At 34.4% G+C, this 19,698-nt stretch overlaps 2 protein-coding genes across 5 annotated transcripts in view; one reads left to right on the top strand and one right to left on the bottom strand.

Annotated features, from left to right (window-relative positions):
* LOC108737052 overlaps window positions 1-19,698 on the bottom strand; it is a 245,140-nt gene that overhangs the window by 89,017 nt on the left and 136,425 nt on the right. The window lies entirely within an intron of this gene.
* Window positions 11,922-19,698, top strand: part of LOC108737044 (myb-like protein O) — a 148,581-nt gene continuing 140,804 nt past the window's right edge. The window contains exon 1 of the mRNA XM_018469696.2: window positions 11,922-12,662. Coding sequence (XP_018325198.1) covers window positions 12,622-12,662 — 41 coding nt within the window. The 5' untranslated portion in view covers window positions 11,922-12,621. The remainder of the gene's footprint in view (window positions 12,663-19,698) is intronic.

The following is a 19,698-nucleotide window of genomic DNA, read 5'->3' as shown; positions in this document are numbered from 1 at the left end:
CAGTAACGGACTTGTATCTACACTTTTAGAGTAGTTTCGGTGACAGTACCCGGGATTAGTCTTGGGCGGTAACTGGTTTTGGTTATCGGTTATCGATATCCACATTACAGTGAAGCACCATATCGACTCCCATGGTCTCTACCAGGGGCGCAACAGCGTTACAGTTTCTGTAGTTCTTAGGCTTTCACGGCCGGCGTCTATCGATGCTGTGTTTTCTTCCGAGCTTTTTGGCCGTGGTCCGTGAAATCTTGTTTTTCCAGACGTTTCGCCGTTCTTTGCTGACGGCATCTTCAAAGGTGACTGGGCAGATGCTGAGTAGTAACTGATGTTATCAGTCACCACTGAAGATGCCGTCAGAAAAGAATGGCGAAACGTCTGGTAAAGCAAGATTCCACGGACCACGGCCAAAAAGCCTGGAAGAGAACACAGCATCGAACGTTACAGTTTGACTGGATGCACCCATCATAATACTATAAATGACTTAAAAAAACAAAAAAAGGTCACCAATATATTGAATTAAAATATTGAAAAGATCGAGTTCGGCTGCTCATTTATGAGCTTGAAGTATTTAAACCGAACTTTCAACTTGGGTTATTATCTGAATTGACTGGAACTGATTGAGTGACCCAATCGAGTGGGTGCCCGGCCACCCGTGAACCCCCCCCTCCTTGTTGCACCCCTGGCCTCTATCATCGCAAGTATCGAAAGAGCTGATGTTCTCTCTCAGGAACTTGACACACCTTGGTTTTTTACTTAGAGCTCTCCACTATTGTTCAGCTCCTTAAATCATTACTAAAACGCTCATGATGATCTACCCTTTATCTTGTATTCATTCCAAAATATTGTTATAGCACTTCAAATTTGTTTTTTAATGGATTATTTTTAAGAAAAATACGTAAATAAATAGTAGTACGGAAATCAATTGTAACCACCTGACATCGGCATAGGATGTTTGGAACATTTTTACAGGTATAGTGCCAATACTTCAAGTGTTTTTGAATGTCGTCCGTTGTAAAACAGTTTAATTAATTTTGCAGAATTAAATTCCTTTTAAAACATTTTCCGTTTATTCACAATTAAATAATTACTTAAGTGTTATATTTATTAATTGCTGTACATAAATTAAGAGACCATCTACAAGACCGAACGTAAGTACAGGTGCCGTTTATTAAGTACGAAGCAACCAATATTCTTTTTATCTGATGCGATGTTGCAATTATTTTTATTCAGATATTTTATACGGCGATGTCGCACAACGATCGGTATGTTGTTATAAACCATTTCGGGGTCTGTTTTAAATGTTCGAAGCTGAGCGGACATTACAGCAACGAATGCTTTTCCCTTATAAGTTGACAATTGGATACCCCGTTACATATTTTCTTCAGTTCAGCGTATTACTGAATGGAACGTCCGCCCGCTTGACTACTTAGAAATTTCATTTTTATTTTAGTAGAATATAAAAAACAGGGGAGCGACCACTGAATAACTTCCTGAGGAGCATTTAGACTTATGCTTTTTTGTTGTGCGCTAGTTAGAGAGTTGGTTCCTTTTTCCAGACAATTTTTGCATAAGTAAAAGTTTATCGGCAACTATTCTGATAAAAAAAATATTGAAAGCAGGACTGAAGTTTCTAAAAGATGTTTCATCATCATAAGGTCTTCAGTCCTATGACTGGTTGGACAAGCACCTCCACTCTTTCCTATCCTGATCTTAATCCTGATTCTAATCTTCGCATTTCCTTAAAATTAGGACAGCCCATATCCTTAACTATTTGCGAACAGTAATCTAATCTAGGTCTCTCCTCTCCTCTACCTCTCCTAACTTCCGTTTCTGCCTCTAATATATCTCTGACTAGACCTTCATGCCTGAGAACCTGACTGGTTGGACACGCACCTCCACTCTTTCTTATCCTGAGCTAATCTTCGCACTTCCCTAGAACTAGAACATTCCACATCCTTAACCATTTGCGAACAGTAATCTAATCTAGGTCTACTTCTACTCCTATTTCTGCCTCTAATATGTCTCTGATTAGACCTAAATGCCTGATAAAACGTCCTACCAACCTATCTCGCCTATTTCTTATTGACTTGCATAGAGTCCTCTGTTCTCCTATTCTTTCCAATACCTCTTCATTTCTCTATCCACGGTATCCACATCATTCGCCTGTAACACTACATTTCGAACGCTTCTAACCTTTTCTTTTTCGCCGCCCCCACCGTCCATGTTTCGCACTCGTGCAGCGCCGCGCTCCAAACATACACCTTTAAAAATCTTTCTCGAATTTCCAAATTAATTGTTCGCGAGCTTAGAAGTAACTTCTTTATATTAAAGGCGACTTGATCCTGCGCTATTCTCTGCTTTATATTTCTACTACTCCTTCCGTTCTGACTTATCTGACTTCCTAGATACCTAAAATCAGCAACTTTTCCTTATTTACTATCAATTAAGAAATATGACTTATATCCTATGAAATAAATAATTTCCTAAACTGGCACACCATAGCACTAGTTTTATTTTAAGGCATACTTTTAATTAGTAATAACAAATTTCCAATTACGGTTGGCAGTGAATGAATATTTTTAAACCTGTAAGAAAACTTTGATGTTAATTCGATTTTTCCTGATTTGCCTGATATTATATGTTCCTTAAGTTTATGGTGCTAGTAAAGTGTAATTACCTTTTGTTATTTGAACGGCATAGAACGAGTTGTAATAAAAACAGTAATTAACGCATATTTCGAAAAGTTTAGAAAAATACACGCCGTCTGCGTACACCAAAGCGAAATGCTGTCAAGACATTATACTGCATTTTATGCCTGAACAAAATCTTATCGGCGCTATATATAATAATGATATCACAAATTTAATAATATTTATTTCACGTTAAGGAACAATACTAGAAAAAATATCCCACAAATGTTGTAGCACGATAAAAAATAGAGTTCTTAATAGAAATTTTACTTGACTTTGAAACTTTATAAATTATTATCACTCTTTATCCTATTATTTGTATTTATACATTTGGGAAATTCGGGAATGAACGAAAGAACCTCGGTTGTGGTTCAATAAGATAGGTCATGAGATCAGAAATCATAATGGATGTTTCTTGACATGACGCTTTGTACAAGTACAGGGTGTAACAGAAATAAGTGCCGAGCTTGCAGAAGGTGATAGAGCACTATAAAAGGGCGTTGTTTACTGACAAATTTGCTTCACGCAGAATATAATTTTTAATTATCACAATAATCAGTATTGGTGCAACACAAATTCGAATGTCGTGCCTACATTCTACGCGATTTGAAGGACTATTTCCGCTAAATGTGTGATGTACAAATTTTGGAGACTTATTTGACTTTTTTGGGAAGTTTACTAACAACCAACCGGAGATGAAGATAACGCGCCTTGATGACGTGAAGATTTGTTTTAATAAAATTACGTTTTTTATTTCTTTATGTTTATGTTAGACGTTCGATTATCGGTAATGTTTACATTCTTCGTCCATATAACTGCAGACCTTTTATCTTACTACGCTATTCGGTAGACACCTATGTTTCCAATTCACGCACAAGACCAGCTTAGGATTGTAAATTATTGTGATTTTCTTAAAAAATTTTTCGCTTTTAACGATGCAGAACTCATCATGCGATTGTTTATTACATCTGGTTTACACCCTCCAAACCTCGGCACTCATTACACGCTGTAGAAGTTCGATTTTCTTGTAGCATCTTAACCTGCACATGTATCCCTCTATACTTGCGGTAGGATTTTACAGACTTAAAAAAAGGGTGCTTCTATTAACAACAACTAATACTTTTATTAGTTATATGTTATAACAATTATTATTAGCCTTTCCTTCTTTCATTATACTGGAAAGTTGGTCGTATATGGATGTCTCTCAAGGGTCGCATTCATTACAGGCAAGAAAATTCATACGGAGTCCCAAACCAAAACAATTGACTGTTCTACGTTTAAAAGGGAAGCAATAAATCATAAATTATGATACGCTGATTGTCAGCGATATTTAGCATTGGTAAAACGCACAGCAACAAAGTAAAAAACAAACTCAAGTATGTTACAAAAAAACGGTAGATATGTTGCTATAAAAAAATGACAGTCTAATTTTAAGTATTTGCACTGGCAAGTAAACTGGCAGGAAGCAGTAGACTTTGATTAGACAACACATTACATATGTATATGTGTGTGTACACGTGTATATCCATACACGAGAGAATGACATCACGTAAAAAGTAAAAGAATTTAATGGCAATGAGTGGCTGCATAGCGCGGAAAACGATATCAGAACCAAGGTTGTTGAAACACAAAATGTTTATAGCAATTATCTACTGTAAGAATAAACAGACATATGTGTATGCTTTGCATGTGTTCGACTATCTAGTTTTCCGGCAAATCAAATTATCATAAAATTCATATAAAATTACGACCGTGTTATTCGGGAAATTGGATAAACATCAATTCTACAGTAAAAATTAGAAGTTGATCAAAAAATAAAGTTATATGCATTAGAAAACAATATCATAGTATTACAATAGCAGCTGGGCTAAAAAGCATGGGGTTGACCATTAACCAAAGGGTTCTTTAATTTGGACCAAATTTTACAAAGAAAGCAGAAGGACAATCACCCAACGAATTAAAGAACACCAAAGCGATGTTAGATTAAAGTAGGTACAGGTCTGACGAAGGAAGCTGGCGAGCGGTCGCGCAGGTACTTGCCCATTTATGACCTATTTGGGTAAGTCACTTGGAACCGATACACAAATAAGCTTTCAGTAGGCGTAAATTATAGTATTAATACAGATGGGACAGTAGCGTACTAGAAAATAATGTAAAAACATGACTTATCAAAAAGAAAAAATTAATCTATTGCTTTTGTTTTATAGTTAGTTTTTACATTCACTCTTATCATGGGAATCTCTATCACTGTCACCACATCAACAGTTAGTTCTTCTGTTTGTCTGTCTATTATTTGCTCACTAATCCCTATTTTTAAATATTTAATCCACGCCCCTGATAGGAATACTGAAGAATGAGGGCTGCAATCTTTATACCTAAAACTGCCTACTTTTGCTACCGCGCATCCACGCCATTTTAAAATTTCCGCCAGCTTCCACCGTCAGGCCTGTACCTCGCATGCATTCGACCATAGGAGAACATCATACTAAAACATTAGCGTTTAACGCTTTTCATATATTTAACGAAAACATCAATTTAATCAAACACAGTGAATAAATGAATGGAAAACCAACCAAATTTGGTAAAATTGCCCAATCTCCACATTTGATTGACCAAAACCAATCACAAACGTCACACATAAACATAGGACCATATAATCCAGATACGTAAGTTCATATTTACCGTGAAAAATTGAACTGCGAACCATACGAAATGTCGATAAAAAGTGAAATTCATACGAATAAAACCAGCAATAAAAATAGCCCGAGAGCTGTTAGATCTTACTTAATTAGTATTTTCTTAAGCTCCAAAATTTGTTAAAATAACCTTCTAAACTTATCCAAATAAAATGTGAAACCATTTCATTATCGCTCCTTGTTACCAACCGTCAGTCTTCTCTAAAAGGGATGGGTTTTATATTTCTGTTATGGTATTTTGGCATTTGGAGTCAAACGTTGGTGAAAATCTTATAATCAATATTGGCGGTACACTTTTCATCGTCTTGTGATCAAAGTAATTTTTATATCATGCTATTGATATTTTATCTACACTAAGAATTTAAGTTTGTTAAAGAGTTGTATGTTTGGAGCACGGCGCTGTACAGGTGCCAAACATGGACGGTGGGCGCTGTGAAAAAGAAAAGGTTAGAAGCGTTTAAAATGTGGTGTTACAGGCGATTGATGGGGATACCGTGGATAGAGAAGGTTAGAAATGAAGAGGTAAGAGAACAGAGGACCCTGTGGAATTCTATAAGGTAGACCTAGATTAGATTACTGTTCGCAAATAGTTAAGGATATTAGATGTTCTAGTTTTAGGGAAATGCGAAGATTAGATCAGGATAAGAAAGAGTAGAGGTGCGTGTCCAACCAGTCTTAGGACTCTGACGACCTTATTATGATGAGGGATTTAAGGTACAATATTGATTATGGCTACCTACGCATTTTCACCAACTGTTGATGGAGTATGAGCAATATCAAGAAAATGTGACTCAAAAATAAGCAATAATTTACTAAAACGCCTATTTGAAGACAATACCGTAGCAGAAAAGTGCTATTGCCAGCAAGAACACACAATAAAGCCGTTTTGATTTTCGTTTGAGCAGACAATTATAAGATTTTTGTGATAAATTTTGAAGCTTAAGAAAATAATGGTTTTCGTGGTCCAACATCTGATAGACTACAATGAAAATATCGAAGTATGCAAATAACCAAATCGATTCTAATAATTCTTATCACAATTTTGTTATCACGTTGTACCTTAGTGACACGCCGTATAATTAACGAAGCGTGCTATTGAATCTCGTAAAATTTTCCGTTGGTAATGGTGTGTTTTGGCTAAGAAAGCCCACAACATTATACGGCGAAACTCCTGAATTTCATAATTTATTACCTCGTAGAGTAATTACCGGAGTCATTTGAGTGCTACCGACTTTTACGCACCATCAATCATAACTTACTAATGCGTTCTCCTTCAGCCATCCATCGCAGGCAAAATAGGTAGTAGAGCTCTGCCCACGTACGATACAATCGTCAAGATTAGCCGGATACCAGTGTACCTACGTACGTCACAGACCAACTGCTCCTACATCTTGTTGATGATGAGTTTTGTCACAGTTTCTTCACTCGTGTCTCATTTTATTCCGCTAAAACTGTTCCGGACTCTTGACATTTGTTGTCTGTCGTTACACTTCGATTTAGAGCGTATAACTGATGGCATCGCACGTACTTTCCCCGGTCGCGAAAAATATTATTTTACTTCATCGAATTATCCTTTTTGTTCAAGAAAATAAATTTACGAACACTCCACTTCCTTTACTGTACCTACATACGTTCACGAAATATTCCGACCGGATTTAATTGTGACATGCAAGGAAAACATACGTGGATCTTTATTTTGGAATATCCTTTGCAGCTAAACAATCTTCAAACAATAGTTGTTCTTCCAATAAATTACAACCAAATGGAAAAGTTTGTTTCTGTTTTAAAGCATTAAAAAATAACAAATTGTTAATTTATTTGGACATATGGCTCGCATGTGTGATAGTCTTGTGCACTTTGTTTATTGTTCTTTTTGTTAGTAATACAGGAACTCGATGTACATTCCCCAATTTTGGAGATTGTTGTGTTCCGGAACCAACGGATCTAGATGTATAAAATTAGGAGAAAATATTCGAATGTAAAAATAGGTTCTGACTGATTTAAATTGATGGATGTCTACATATAAGGAAAGAGATCATGTCTCGATATTTATCTAGAGATATTTATGCAGAAACTTTAAATAAATACTGATGTTCTAAAAATATTTACACTTTCTTTAAATCATTCTCCTAAATATTAATATTAAGTTCCTATGTTTGTGGAGACATTATATAAGGGTTACAGAAGTGGAAGTAGTTCAAACATTAAGAAAACTGTAAGACGAAAGCATTTAATAACATCACTAAAAATGAATTCTAATTATTATTTTTAAAAAGCGTTTGTTTGAACAGGAAATCGAATCGAAATAAATGACATTAATTACTATTTTCTAAATGTCGAGCATTTGACCCTCTCCTTCGTACCGTCGGAGAAGACGTGGTTCTACGTCAAAAAACACGAAACTACATTCACTTTGGATTTAAGACTTTCCGTTTGGGATAAGCGTATTTATAATGGTGTACTCCCGAATCCTATCTCAATAATGACCTTTTTTTGGCATCCTATACGCGCGGGAATGGTATTCATAACGGTTGCTCCGGAATATTTTGCAAGTATGATCCAATAAACCTGTCTAGATCTCGTTATCTTGAGGCACACATAAATACCCCGTACTTTCGTAACAGTTATTCAAACAATGATGGGAAAACTATAGTTGCCTTTTCAAGTTAATTTAATTACATGCGAGATAGCGGTTTCACTATAACTATACTAAACAACGACATACAAAAATAAGACAGGAAACAAGATAGACCAGTTGCTACATATCTTTATACATAGATACATTTATTCACAATTTAGTAATGTTCCATTTTCACAAACTTGGTCATTTGTTCCTGTACATGAGAGACTGCAGCTAATGTAAGTGGTACAAATAAGTTTAAGTCGATATGAAAAGTTAAGTGTCCAAACCTTCAAAAATTGATAACAAATACACCTGCATACTCCAGTATTATTTAATAAAAGAACAAATCAGATCCAAAAAAAAGGGCGAAGACTTACACAAGTACAGACTAAAATTTGGACTCTTTACTCGGTTATTTAAAGTCCTCAGATGTTCATGACAAACTTTTTCAGAGCATGGTTGGTTACATGTTACAAAGCCAGATATTAGTTAAGCACATAAAGATAAAACAGTAAATGTTTAATTAACAGCAAAAGTTGACGTGTGTATATTGTAAATTAATTTATTTCACTCCTTTTTGGTTCTGATTTGTTCTGCTATTACTGCAAAAGGAAGAAATGGAATTTAATTTGGCTAATAACGCACCTCCATTCTTTTCTACCCTTCTTCGCATTTCCCTAAAACTAGAAGATTCCACATCTTAACTATTTGCGAACAGTAATCTAATCTAGGTCTACCTCTACTCCACTTAATTCATGTTTCTACTTCTAATATGTCTCTTACTAGACCTTCATGGGAAGGTGTCCTACCAACCTATTCCTTAGTGACTTGCGTAGCGCCCTCCATTCTCTCTTTCTAATATCTCTTCATTTCTAACCTTCTCTATCCACGGTATCCTCATCATTCACCTGTAACACCACATTTCGAACGCTTCTATCCTTTTATTTTCCGCCGCGTTCACCATCCTTCTTTCTTTGGAGGCGACTCGACCCTCCGCTATCTTTATATTTATGTTGCTCCTTCCATCCTGAGTAATCTAACTTCCTAAATACCGAAAATCAGCCGCTTCTTCTGATTTTTCCTTTCCTTCTTTTTCTTCCTTTGCATACCAGAATTTTTGTTTTGCTTATATTTGTCTGTCCTGTTCTTGTATTTCCGCCTTTCTTCTATTAGTCCTACAATCGAGTTTGTTATCCAGGGTTTCCTACATTCGTTTTGTTTAAGGACCTGATGTATCTGCAGCTGACCTCAGGCACGTTGTAATGTAGTGCCGTTCTGTCTCTACGTTCCTGTCATTCGTTTCTCCCGCCTCCTTTAGTATTTCGTCTGTCCTTATATCTAGCCTACTACGCGTTTCGTTACATTACATACAAGTCAAGACTTCTCCTACATTCCTTCTTTTTCGGAATTTTGAATTTAAGATTAGTCTTTATAACAACTATCACTCCATCTCCCCTATAATTTCTACAGCCTAATCCAGAAAAACCTGCTATTGCACCTTTTTTACCTTTACCTATTACTGCGGTAAGGTCTCCTACAACTATTAGGTTTTCCTGTTTTTTCACTAAATTTAACACGTCTTCAATATTTGCATATACCTCTTCTACATCTTCATCATTGTAAGCATATAGACCCGCACTATTACCGTATTTGCCGATTTCGAGTTTAATTTAACCATCACTTTCCTACTGCTTTTTGTAAACTTTCTACACTCTGTCCTGCACTCCAGACGTCTCCAGCTTCTGGCCAACGGACTTCATTAATGCCTACTATTTCTAATTCGAATCAATTAGATAATCTATTCATCTCAACTTTCAAATTTTCCAACTTCCCTGCTTGCCTCATTGCTTTAACATTCCTCGCTTCGAAATATTGCATATTTCCCTATTACACTTGATAACATCGCCCGAGGTAGTCCCCCCAGACATCCGAATGGAGTACTAGTTTACCCCAAAGGAGGCCATCATTTGAGTTTCTTTATGCTTTACTTGAGATATCACAATATGGTGGTTTCCCGTTGCCTGCCACATCACAGTATTCTGCATCAGAGTGCCACACTGATCCTAGTGATATCTGCCATCCTGATGCTGAAAGAGCTGCTGTCCTCTATCAGGAACTAATCTTAGTCTAGTTTCTCTTTAAGAACCTCCTTCTTATGGTCATCTAGATAGGCAAAGGTAGCACATCCGTGATGCGTGTAACGCTATAACAAAATTGATCTTCTCCAACTTTATAAAACATTGAACACATCGATTTTCAAAATATTCTAGTAGATCACCATGGACCATAGATAAGTCCATTTCGAACTTTCGCCTAGTCACTATTGCTTGTGGTCTTTATCTGCTATGTCAGACACAGGATCAGAATACCCTCTGTGACTATTTCCACATCCTATTTCTTAAGCTCCCGTTCATAATATTTAGCTTTATCTATCTATTCTACTAAGAGAGAACTTAATATTAGTTAATACTAGTGGTATTATCGTACGAACGCAAAGCTCTAGTAAAAGATAAGAGAATAGAATATTGTAACCATCAAGTAGACGAAGAAAAGAAAGATAAATTAGGGAGCGTTTATATCCTTTCATTTACGGTCTACTACAGTTTTGTAGAAAAATACGAATTATTTTCAAAAAATAACTCTCTCGCTCATCATAACCTGCAGTATACTATTTATTGCCACAAAATTTCGAAATATCGTAACAACCAAGCGATAAAAGTCTCATAGTACAAATAGTCTTCATCCTGTTCTGCTAATGTACAAATACAAGTCTTGACCTGTACTTAAATGGTAGAAAGGAATTGGTTGAAACTTGGTGGATAAACGATCGACGTCCTGGATTAGTGGATACAGGTTATCTTTTATATCAGAAAAACGTATGGTTAGTTTATTAGCTTTTCACCGTGATTTGACAGTAAACGTGATTCCATGAGCAAAAGCTCAGTATTTCATAAAGTAAATAATATGTCAGGTATAAGAATACTTAATTAATCCAATTAGAACTTAAAATCTAAAGCTAGAAGCGCTTAAGGGATAAAACAGTGTCATTTTTACTTATATAACCACATCGACATTTCGCCGTGTGCTTTAGGGTTTTTCCAATGTGTAATAATATCAGGGACGTAACCAGCTTTTGTTTCTTTCGAGCCAAAGATGGGTCACACCGTTTCATATTTTCAAAACATATTGAGTCCCATAAAAATGAGAATGTAAAATCATAAGTATCTGCATAATCACATATAACTTAAATTTTAGTATTGAGTTCCGTAATAATTATTAGTATATTCTATACCTACCTAATATGTAGGCAGAAAAAGTAAAGAGTATCATGGACAAGTTTACATATTTCCTCCCTTGGTGCATATTCGGCTAGGAATTGAAGTAAGTAATTTAGCAGTCATGTTTATCAAAAGACAATCGTAAAAGCTCCCGATTTGTAAAGATATTTTTGAATAATTTTACATTAGCCGAGGCGTTTTGGGTTGTGTGAAGTTGAAAGCTTATTGTCTTCAAATTTACGTTACATCGGATTAATATTCAAGATGGGTCAGAATTTTCAACGAACGGGCCATGAAATATCCGAACCCATCCGTACGTACCTACGTTCCAGAATGATATTTCGTGCCATTGAAAATACTGGTTGGTACCTATATCCATATACCTTCCTAGGTACATAGGTGTCTACTGGTCTCACATTATTTGAGGAATCGGATTCCCACATTCCATTTCTTTCTGGTCAATTGACAAAGAGACAGTGAGAGAGAGAGAGGCAAAAAGAGAAGCGCAGACCAATCGCGTGGAAAATTCGAAAGCTTGTCTATTTTCCGTCTATATCTGTTCTTCTTCTTCTACTTCTTCTTCTTCTTCATAGTGGATCTTTCGTTGCTCTCCTCTCAGTTCGTAGTACCGTCGGTGGCCGAAGAAAGGGCAGCGCTCAGTCTGGTACCATGTCATGGTACGTACCACACAAACAAACGTACATAGGTACATACACAGGTAGGAATAACGAACGGGCAGGTATAGTCGTGATGCCAGCCCACAATACGTACGCTGCTGTCTATGTATCAGTATCCTTATAAACGAGCAGTGAACAACACCTCGCACACCTGTCCCACACTGCACGCTCTTGAACCGACGGAAAGACGCAACAAGTGTCTCGATTAAAGTAAGACCTGCGCGCCGTGCGTCCGCGCCACCCTCGCTTACCCCATCGTTTTATCGTACCACCGCGTCTGAAACCGAAAACTGCCCAGTCACAAAATCGTACCGATCAATTTTATTGAACGAAAACCGATTGTCGTTACCAGCTTTCAAGCCAAGAAAAACTTTCGACTTGGTGGGTCGAGACTGTTCTCTCATTTTTCTTCTTTCGTGTATTATCATACTGAAGTTTTCGTCTTTTCGGGCGCCAATGTGCTAGTGTTAGTGGAGATAAAGTGCCAAAACAAACACGCCTGAGGAAAACACATATTTGCCCGGCAAATACTCGACTTAAGTAGTAATAATCACCACAGAATTATGTAGATAGTGAGTTACTAATAAGAGCCTATCACGAATCAAACTGGATGGTGCAGTATAATATTAGTGACCAGTTTATTAGGACTCTGCAAGTATGGCATCCGATGAGGATTGCAACACTTCCTTTACCTACCCGTGAGTATTACAAGAAAAGAATAATTAACCATCACTTACTGAGAGTGCAAGTCTCAGTTCTATTCAGTTCTGTTCGTTTGACCTATCATGATTTCCGATAGGTTCGTTCTCAATTTATTTTAAAGCAAGCGCACATACTTGCATACATCTTACATTTAAGTTTTTTTTTTATTTTCTACGCACCTGTAAGGTGAAAACAATTCCGTAACATTTAAAGTAAATATTGGAATACCTCCTAGACCTTACGCGCTTTGTTTGGTCTAGAAAACTCCTTACGCAGTAGATAATGAAGTGCTCCAGATTTCTAAGAAAATCTACTTCAAGATAAAATAATCATAAACAACCGAAATAGAGAAGAGATCATTATATTTCCAGTCACCCAGAAGAAGCCATTGGGAGATCAACAACGCAATTTAAAATACGATATGAAAGGATTCGAATCCTTTTTAACTAACTGATATCAACAACTTTGCTTTGCCGTAAATAAGATCGAATTCAAGATTTGACGAATCAAGAACCTTTTAGACATTGCAAATATTGATAGTGTTATTTCTAAAATTCTCTAATCGTTAATTTTACCTTTGGTTAATCCTTCTAGAATCTGTCGCCGGATATTAAAAACATTTCATGTGGTAAAGGTGATATTAAAATACTAAAATGCGATGCAAAAGTTATGTACCAATTGTTAAGCTCGATACCTTCATTTGTAGCTGATTATTTGCCTTTATAAAAATAGTGGATTTCGAATAATAATGACGACAATGGGACCACTGTAATTTCGTCGTTACATTCGGAAGTCGTTACAGGCAGACGTAAGCAAATACAGATACGCATGTATAGTTTTCAATTTTTAAACGATTTCTGTCTTTTTTTAATAGATAGTAATAGATAGTACATGTGCATCTAGGAGTAATACTTATCGAAAAGTTTACTAAACACAGTTGCTACCTAGAATATCACTTTCTAACTGAACCATTTTAGCGTACACGCTTATCTATCTACCTGGCTAATATCTATAAACAGACGGTAAAGGTCACCACACTTGCTGACTGTCTGTGTGGATGTAATCAAAATATAAAAAAGCTTTTTGTGCCTTTGGCGGCCGACTCCTGTCGCTATATCTGCATGGGATTACTAGGGATTTGTTACAAACGATTAACTAAAAAACAGTCGCTAGATCCGAAGTCGGCGTTACATCCGAAGTCGCTATAGCCACATGAATTTTATACTAAAGTATGCTTTAAATTCAAGGGACTTAGATTTAATGTCGCTATAGCAAAATGGTCGTTATAACCAAGGTCGTAATAAATTAAATCCACTGTTTATAAAATTCAAATGCCAATACAGAAGTCTTCAAACATCTTTATCAAAAAGGTATGAATGCATGTGTAGTATGTATAAAAAATACATACATTCAGCTTTCAAAATTAGTTGGGTACTGAATTGTTACGATATAATAAGAGAGGAACTTCCATTTAACGATAGATACATAAGTATTCATTATCAATCCTTAAAATTATGAGTAGATACATTTAATATCCAAAAGAAAACATTTATGAAAAAGAAAATCCAAATGCTACATTGAAGTTTTAGATCTAGTTATTGCTGATTTAAAATGTTACACTCTCGGTTATCAATATCAAGTCGAATTAATACACAAATTATAAACAAAAGTAAATAAAACTAATGCTGCTCAGGGTTTTAAAATGTTACGTTTTAAAGCAGTAAATAAAAACACATACATATAATATATGTAGGCACAGGGTACGTTAAGAGTTTTTTTTATTATTTTGGGTATGACGTTAAAATTTTAATGAGAATATTAATTCAATTTATAGGTTATTCAGAGATATCCGTACTATTCCATTCTAATACTACCAAAATATTTCTTAAGTCTTACAAATGCGACGCGAATTAGTGCTATAATAAATAAAATTAAACAGATAAGGGTGGGTAGAGAATAGTAATTTTTAACCCCCAGCTCCTTCGCCAATTGTGAAAATATTAATATTTATATATGTTTAAACTTATTATATTCATTTTTGTGTCTTAGTAATTTGAACCTTCTGAATTTGAAGATTTAATGTTGTAAGATGAATGTGGAAGGCAGTTATTAATTTCAACAAAATTAGGCCACAAAACAGACGATATCACATAAATAATCAACCCTGATTAAAATTCAGGCTTCAACAACAAATTTACAAAGTAAAATGTGTTTCCATCTTGCCTTTTATTTAAGGTAATTTGGATTCTCATATACCTAGTAAAAGAAGTATGAACTTTACCCCTATTCAAATAACCAACCCTTCTAAGTTCTCATTGTTTAAAGTACGTCAATAAAAAAAGGTAAGGTAGATTGGTAGGGCGCCTTCTTAGTTATGAAGGTTTAGTTAAAGATATATTAGAAGCAGAAACAGGAGTTAANAACATAAAATTTACTATATATAAATCATAGCAATGAATGTTGATTTCAACAGTTGGAGTGTTATATATGATCTTTGGAAAGTATAAAAAGCAGAATGGAAGCTTTTATGTATTGGGTTACTGCTCTGATACAAAGAAAAGAGAAATTTTGCGGTTTGTAAGCTAATTATGAACGCTACTTTTTCTTACAATTAGTTGAATACCTCATAGCAAATATTTATGGATCAAAACATCTAATAATAAAACTTTGTTAAAATTCCTTACTTTCAAATAGGTTACCTTCTTTTTTTGTATAAGTACAGCAAACTTGTCCTTAATTTCGACACATATAATTTTATAACATCTTCAATTACATTTTTCTACAGTGGTACGTAATATTAGCTGAAAATCATAAAATCATTCGAATTTTATTTTCTCTTTTTAATTTTACTGAAATTATACATTACACGCTAGCGTATTTAGGTTTACTGCTGCCCCGGTCTAATTAAGTGTGACTACCTCTATCATCAGCAGCATTTCTTCACATCCTTACCTTGTAAAATAATATAGTTATGGCATAATTGATGCAGAAACTAACGAATTTAGTCGCATTTGGGATGGTTTTTTAATCTTCGGTGTACGGAAAATTGTCTCTTCGCAATGCAGTTAGAAGCAGGCGTACATAAAAATATTCCAAAAGCGGTATTAATATTCGTTAATTTTTTTACTTAATAGGAGGGCTGTGTTAGGAGAGACACCTACAGTCTTTAGGTATTCCCGAAAATGTGGGCTCTCATGAAATTTATATACCGGATTAGCAGGTAAATCAAGTTTTATATAATCAAGCCACTTTCGGCTCTTTTTATTCATAAAGTTCGACTACAGAGGATAGAAGTCGATGCGCTCAAATTACAAAGCAGTTCGACTTAAGACATGAGACGTGTCTGTAGAGATATGCAAAATGGTCTTTTAAAAGCATTTAAATACAAAATGCAAATACTTTTTTGATTTGTTATTTCAAATGTAAAATACAAAATAGATTTCCCTTTTGTATTTTATATGCTAAATGTAAAATACCTATTTTCAAAATACTTTTTTCAAATAAATACTTTTTTGTAGTACCTATTTGATTTTCTACATTTACTTAAGTATAAAATATTTTTTAAGAAAACCTTATTGGAATTTTTCTAGACTAACGGTGGTGTTTGCACTGTATCACCAGCTACAAAGATTGAGTATGACTAACATTTTTTGTTTGAAGTGATTAAGATATAGTTTTTTATCTTTATGTTATAGTTTCTTCAGTTCAACAACAAACAATTCTTCTATATGCTTCCTTATTTGCCTTTGTCACCCGTTTTAATTGGAAAAAAGACACTGATGCCAAAATATTTTTTTTACCGTGAAAGATCAGAGCTAAGATAAGGTTGCAAATAACTTTATTAATATAACTTCAACATCAACCATTTTATATCAAAATATTTACAACCCCATTTTGTTTCTGATCTTTTACACATTGTAATAAGAGAAAGAAATGGAATTCATAGTATCCTTAACTTTGGGTTCAACAAATAAGTGAAGTTTTTCGAATCGTTTTCAAAGAATTTAGGATTATACGCATTTATTAGCACACCGCAATACCTTCTAGTTTTCAGTTTTTCACAGCTGGCGTATATCAAAAGTTTTGTTTTGAAACGTAACGAATTCTTATTGGAGTTAAATTAGATAGATTACTTATAGGAATTCCAAATTTAACATAAAACAACCTAAAGATGACTTTCAGCGGATACCGTCGCCCTAAAAATTAATGTTCCACAAGATAATGCAACACCTCACTATATCCCAAATCAAATTGTTTTCTTTATGTTTGCTGTAAACAAACTATGTGCTGTAATTTATATATGAAAACAGAAGCATCATCGGATAATATCGTTCCTTAATTAAACAATTGAATTTTTTATGGATATATAGGCGAAAGAAGACTATTAACACATCTAACAATAATTAAGCCGAAAAAGTATACGTATGGTGTCTTAGAGTAAAGAGAGACCTTCTATTTACGGTCTTCTCAGACACGAAGTCTAGTATGAAGCTCATATTTTTTTTTTTTTTTAAACCTGAACAATATTAATAAAGAGAGTCAACAGTATTTTTGTTGCTAGGGCATGAAAGTAGTTTTTTACGTAATTTCGTGAAACTAGAAAAGCTATTAGAGGCAGAAGAACAGAACAGGAGTTAAGAGGAGTAGAGGTGGGCATAGATTAGATTACTGTTCGCAGATAGTTAAGGATGTTGTTCTAGTTTTGGGGGATTGCGAGGATTAGATCAGAATAGGATAGAGTGGATGATGATGATTGATAACTAGCTTTTACCGCGACTTCGAGCTCATGAATAACATTCGGACAACGATAATTTTTTCTTGTTTAAAATAAGTAAAATTGTCATAAACAACAAAGAATTAAACAGAAAAGTCGCCTAGGTAACTCTTAACAAGCTGCTCTTCGTGTTTTTAATATGCCATCGAAATCGATCCAGTCTTTTTGGGTCTCGGCTAGAGATAGTAAGTATAAGTCCTTTACAGATAATAAGTTTATACTTATTAAACTTTCTGACGTTGCCCAAAGAAGACGAAATACGTATACAGTATGATAATAAACTAAGCGAAACAGTTTTCTAAGTGTTTTTTTTGTAGTTAAAGTTTATTAAAGATGTTTCACCAAGAAGTCACATCCCAGATATTAGACCACCAAATAAGTCTAATTGTCATCATTGCGTTATTTAAAAAATCAATAAAAAATGTTAATTAACTCTGATTTTTCATTCAAATATAAATACATTTTAAAATAAACAGGGATAACTACAGTTCGCATTTCTATTTCAATTGGGAGATACTTTAATTTTTATTGGTTGGGCGATTTCATGCCTTAACTACTTAACCGATCGTCATGAAATTTCCTACATGCATTTTCAGGGTTACAGAAAAGAACATAGGGTACCTTTTAACCACAAAAAAATACTGTACCATCCGACTATAGTGACCCAAGTGATTAATAATAACATTTTTGCTCATTTTTCTGACCCTTCTTATGTATATTTATATTACAATTTATCTTTCCTTTCCTTTTTCTGTTAATAAATATATACAAGCTGTAGTTTTTCACTCTATTAAACTAAATAACTAACCAAAATAGAAAGTTGTTCATTTTCTAAGACTATGCAATGGATGGATGATGCCCGCTTAGTATGACGTGTTTGTCATTTCCCTTCGATGTCATTGTAAGCGGATTATACTGTAGGTAGAATACATCAACATATGGACATATCTATACTTGAACGTATTCAATAACTGTAATTGTACTTTGAAAGTTTAAGGGATAATATTGCAAAAATATGAGTTTTCACGATATACAGCCATTGCAACTTTTGATTTACACAACGAGAACTATCAGAGAATCCATAGTTTCAAAGAGTTTGCAGAGGGCCATTTTCCGTAAGGATCTAGCGGGGTTGTTATCCGGTTATAGGCATTCTTTGATAAAGACTTAAACTTTTTAAAAAAGTGGAATAAAATAACTTCATTAGGGAAATATCGTTTTCAAAAGCTTTGTCATGAAACTTAATTACTTGTAATAAAATAGTGGCAATTACTTTCCAATGTTTTTTAAATTTAATAAAATTTTAATCTTTTATACTTGTGTGTAACTAAAATCAATAAGAATAATCAACACCGTGAAGTACTTGCATAAGCCATCTAATTATACTTATTATGTTTTTGAAAATTCACTTTGAGAACTGAGCCACGTGCAGTTATCTAAGGTTTGACAAATTTGATAAGAAAAAATATTGAAAGAGCAAGTACAATATTATTTTGCCAATCACCGTTATTCTTGTGTAAACTTTATACAGGTATGACAAAGCGTTTGTCGAACATGAACGTTACACATTTCTTTGTCGACATTTTTTCTTGTTATATCGCACGAGTGACAATAGATTTTATCAATCATGTCTACCTAAAGACTCTTCTAAACTGACAGTACTCCCAAAGTTTTTTGAACAAAGCGTAATACTCTTCCATAGCTTTACTTGACTTATATTACTTTACAGTTACACATACATACTTTTAGAAGTGAGTTAGTTTAATATGAAATATTATTCTGAAAATTCATTTTTGAATTTTCAACCCACTACAAACTACCTCAAATTAATGAGGGAAAATGTGGGTGCGTAAAGCCAAAGGTCCGGGTTCGATTCCCGGCGGGGGTGTGACAACAGCAACAATTTTTCCCTCATTAATTTGAGGTAGTTTGTAGAGGGTTGAAAATTCAAAAATGAATTTCAAAAATGAATTTTTAGAATAATATTTCATACTTTACAGTTTATATCGTCTTTTCATATAAACATATAAACATGTATCTACAGCAAAATATCTCAACTCGCCACTAGTGTGTATCTATAATGAAGCGTGTTCTGATTGTCTGATAATAATATTTTAATGAAAATTCAAGAGCTTATTATGGTTTTTTTGATTTGTTATTTCAAATGTAAAATAAAAAATAGATTTCCGTTTTGTATTTTAAATGCTAAATGCAAAATACGTATTTTCAAAATACTTTTTTTCAAATAAATACTTTTT

Source organism: Agrilus planipennis, unplaced genomic scaffold (assembly GCF_000699045.2).
Source record: "Agrilus planipennis isolate EAB-ADULT unplaced genomic scaffold, Apla_2.0 scaffold112, whole genome shotgun sequence".
NCBI lineage: Eukaryota > Metazoa > Arthropoda > Insecta > Coleoptera > Buprestidae > Agrilus > Agrilus planipennis.
The sequence above is the reverse complement of the archived record's forward strand: the minus strand, read 5'-3'. Positions and strand labels throughout refer to the sequence as shown.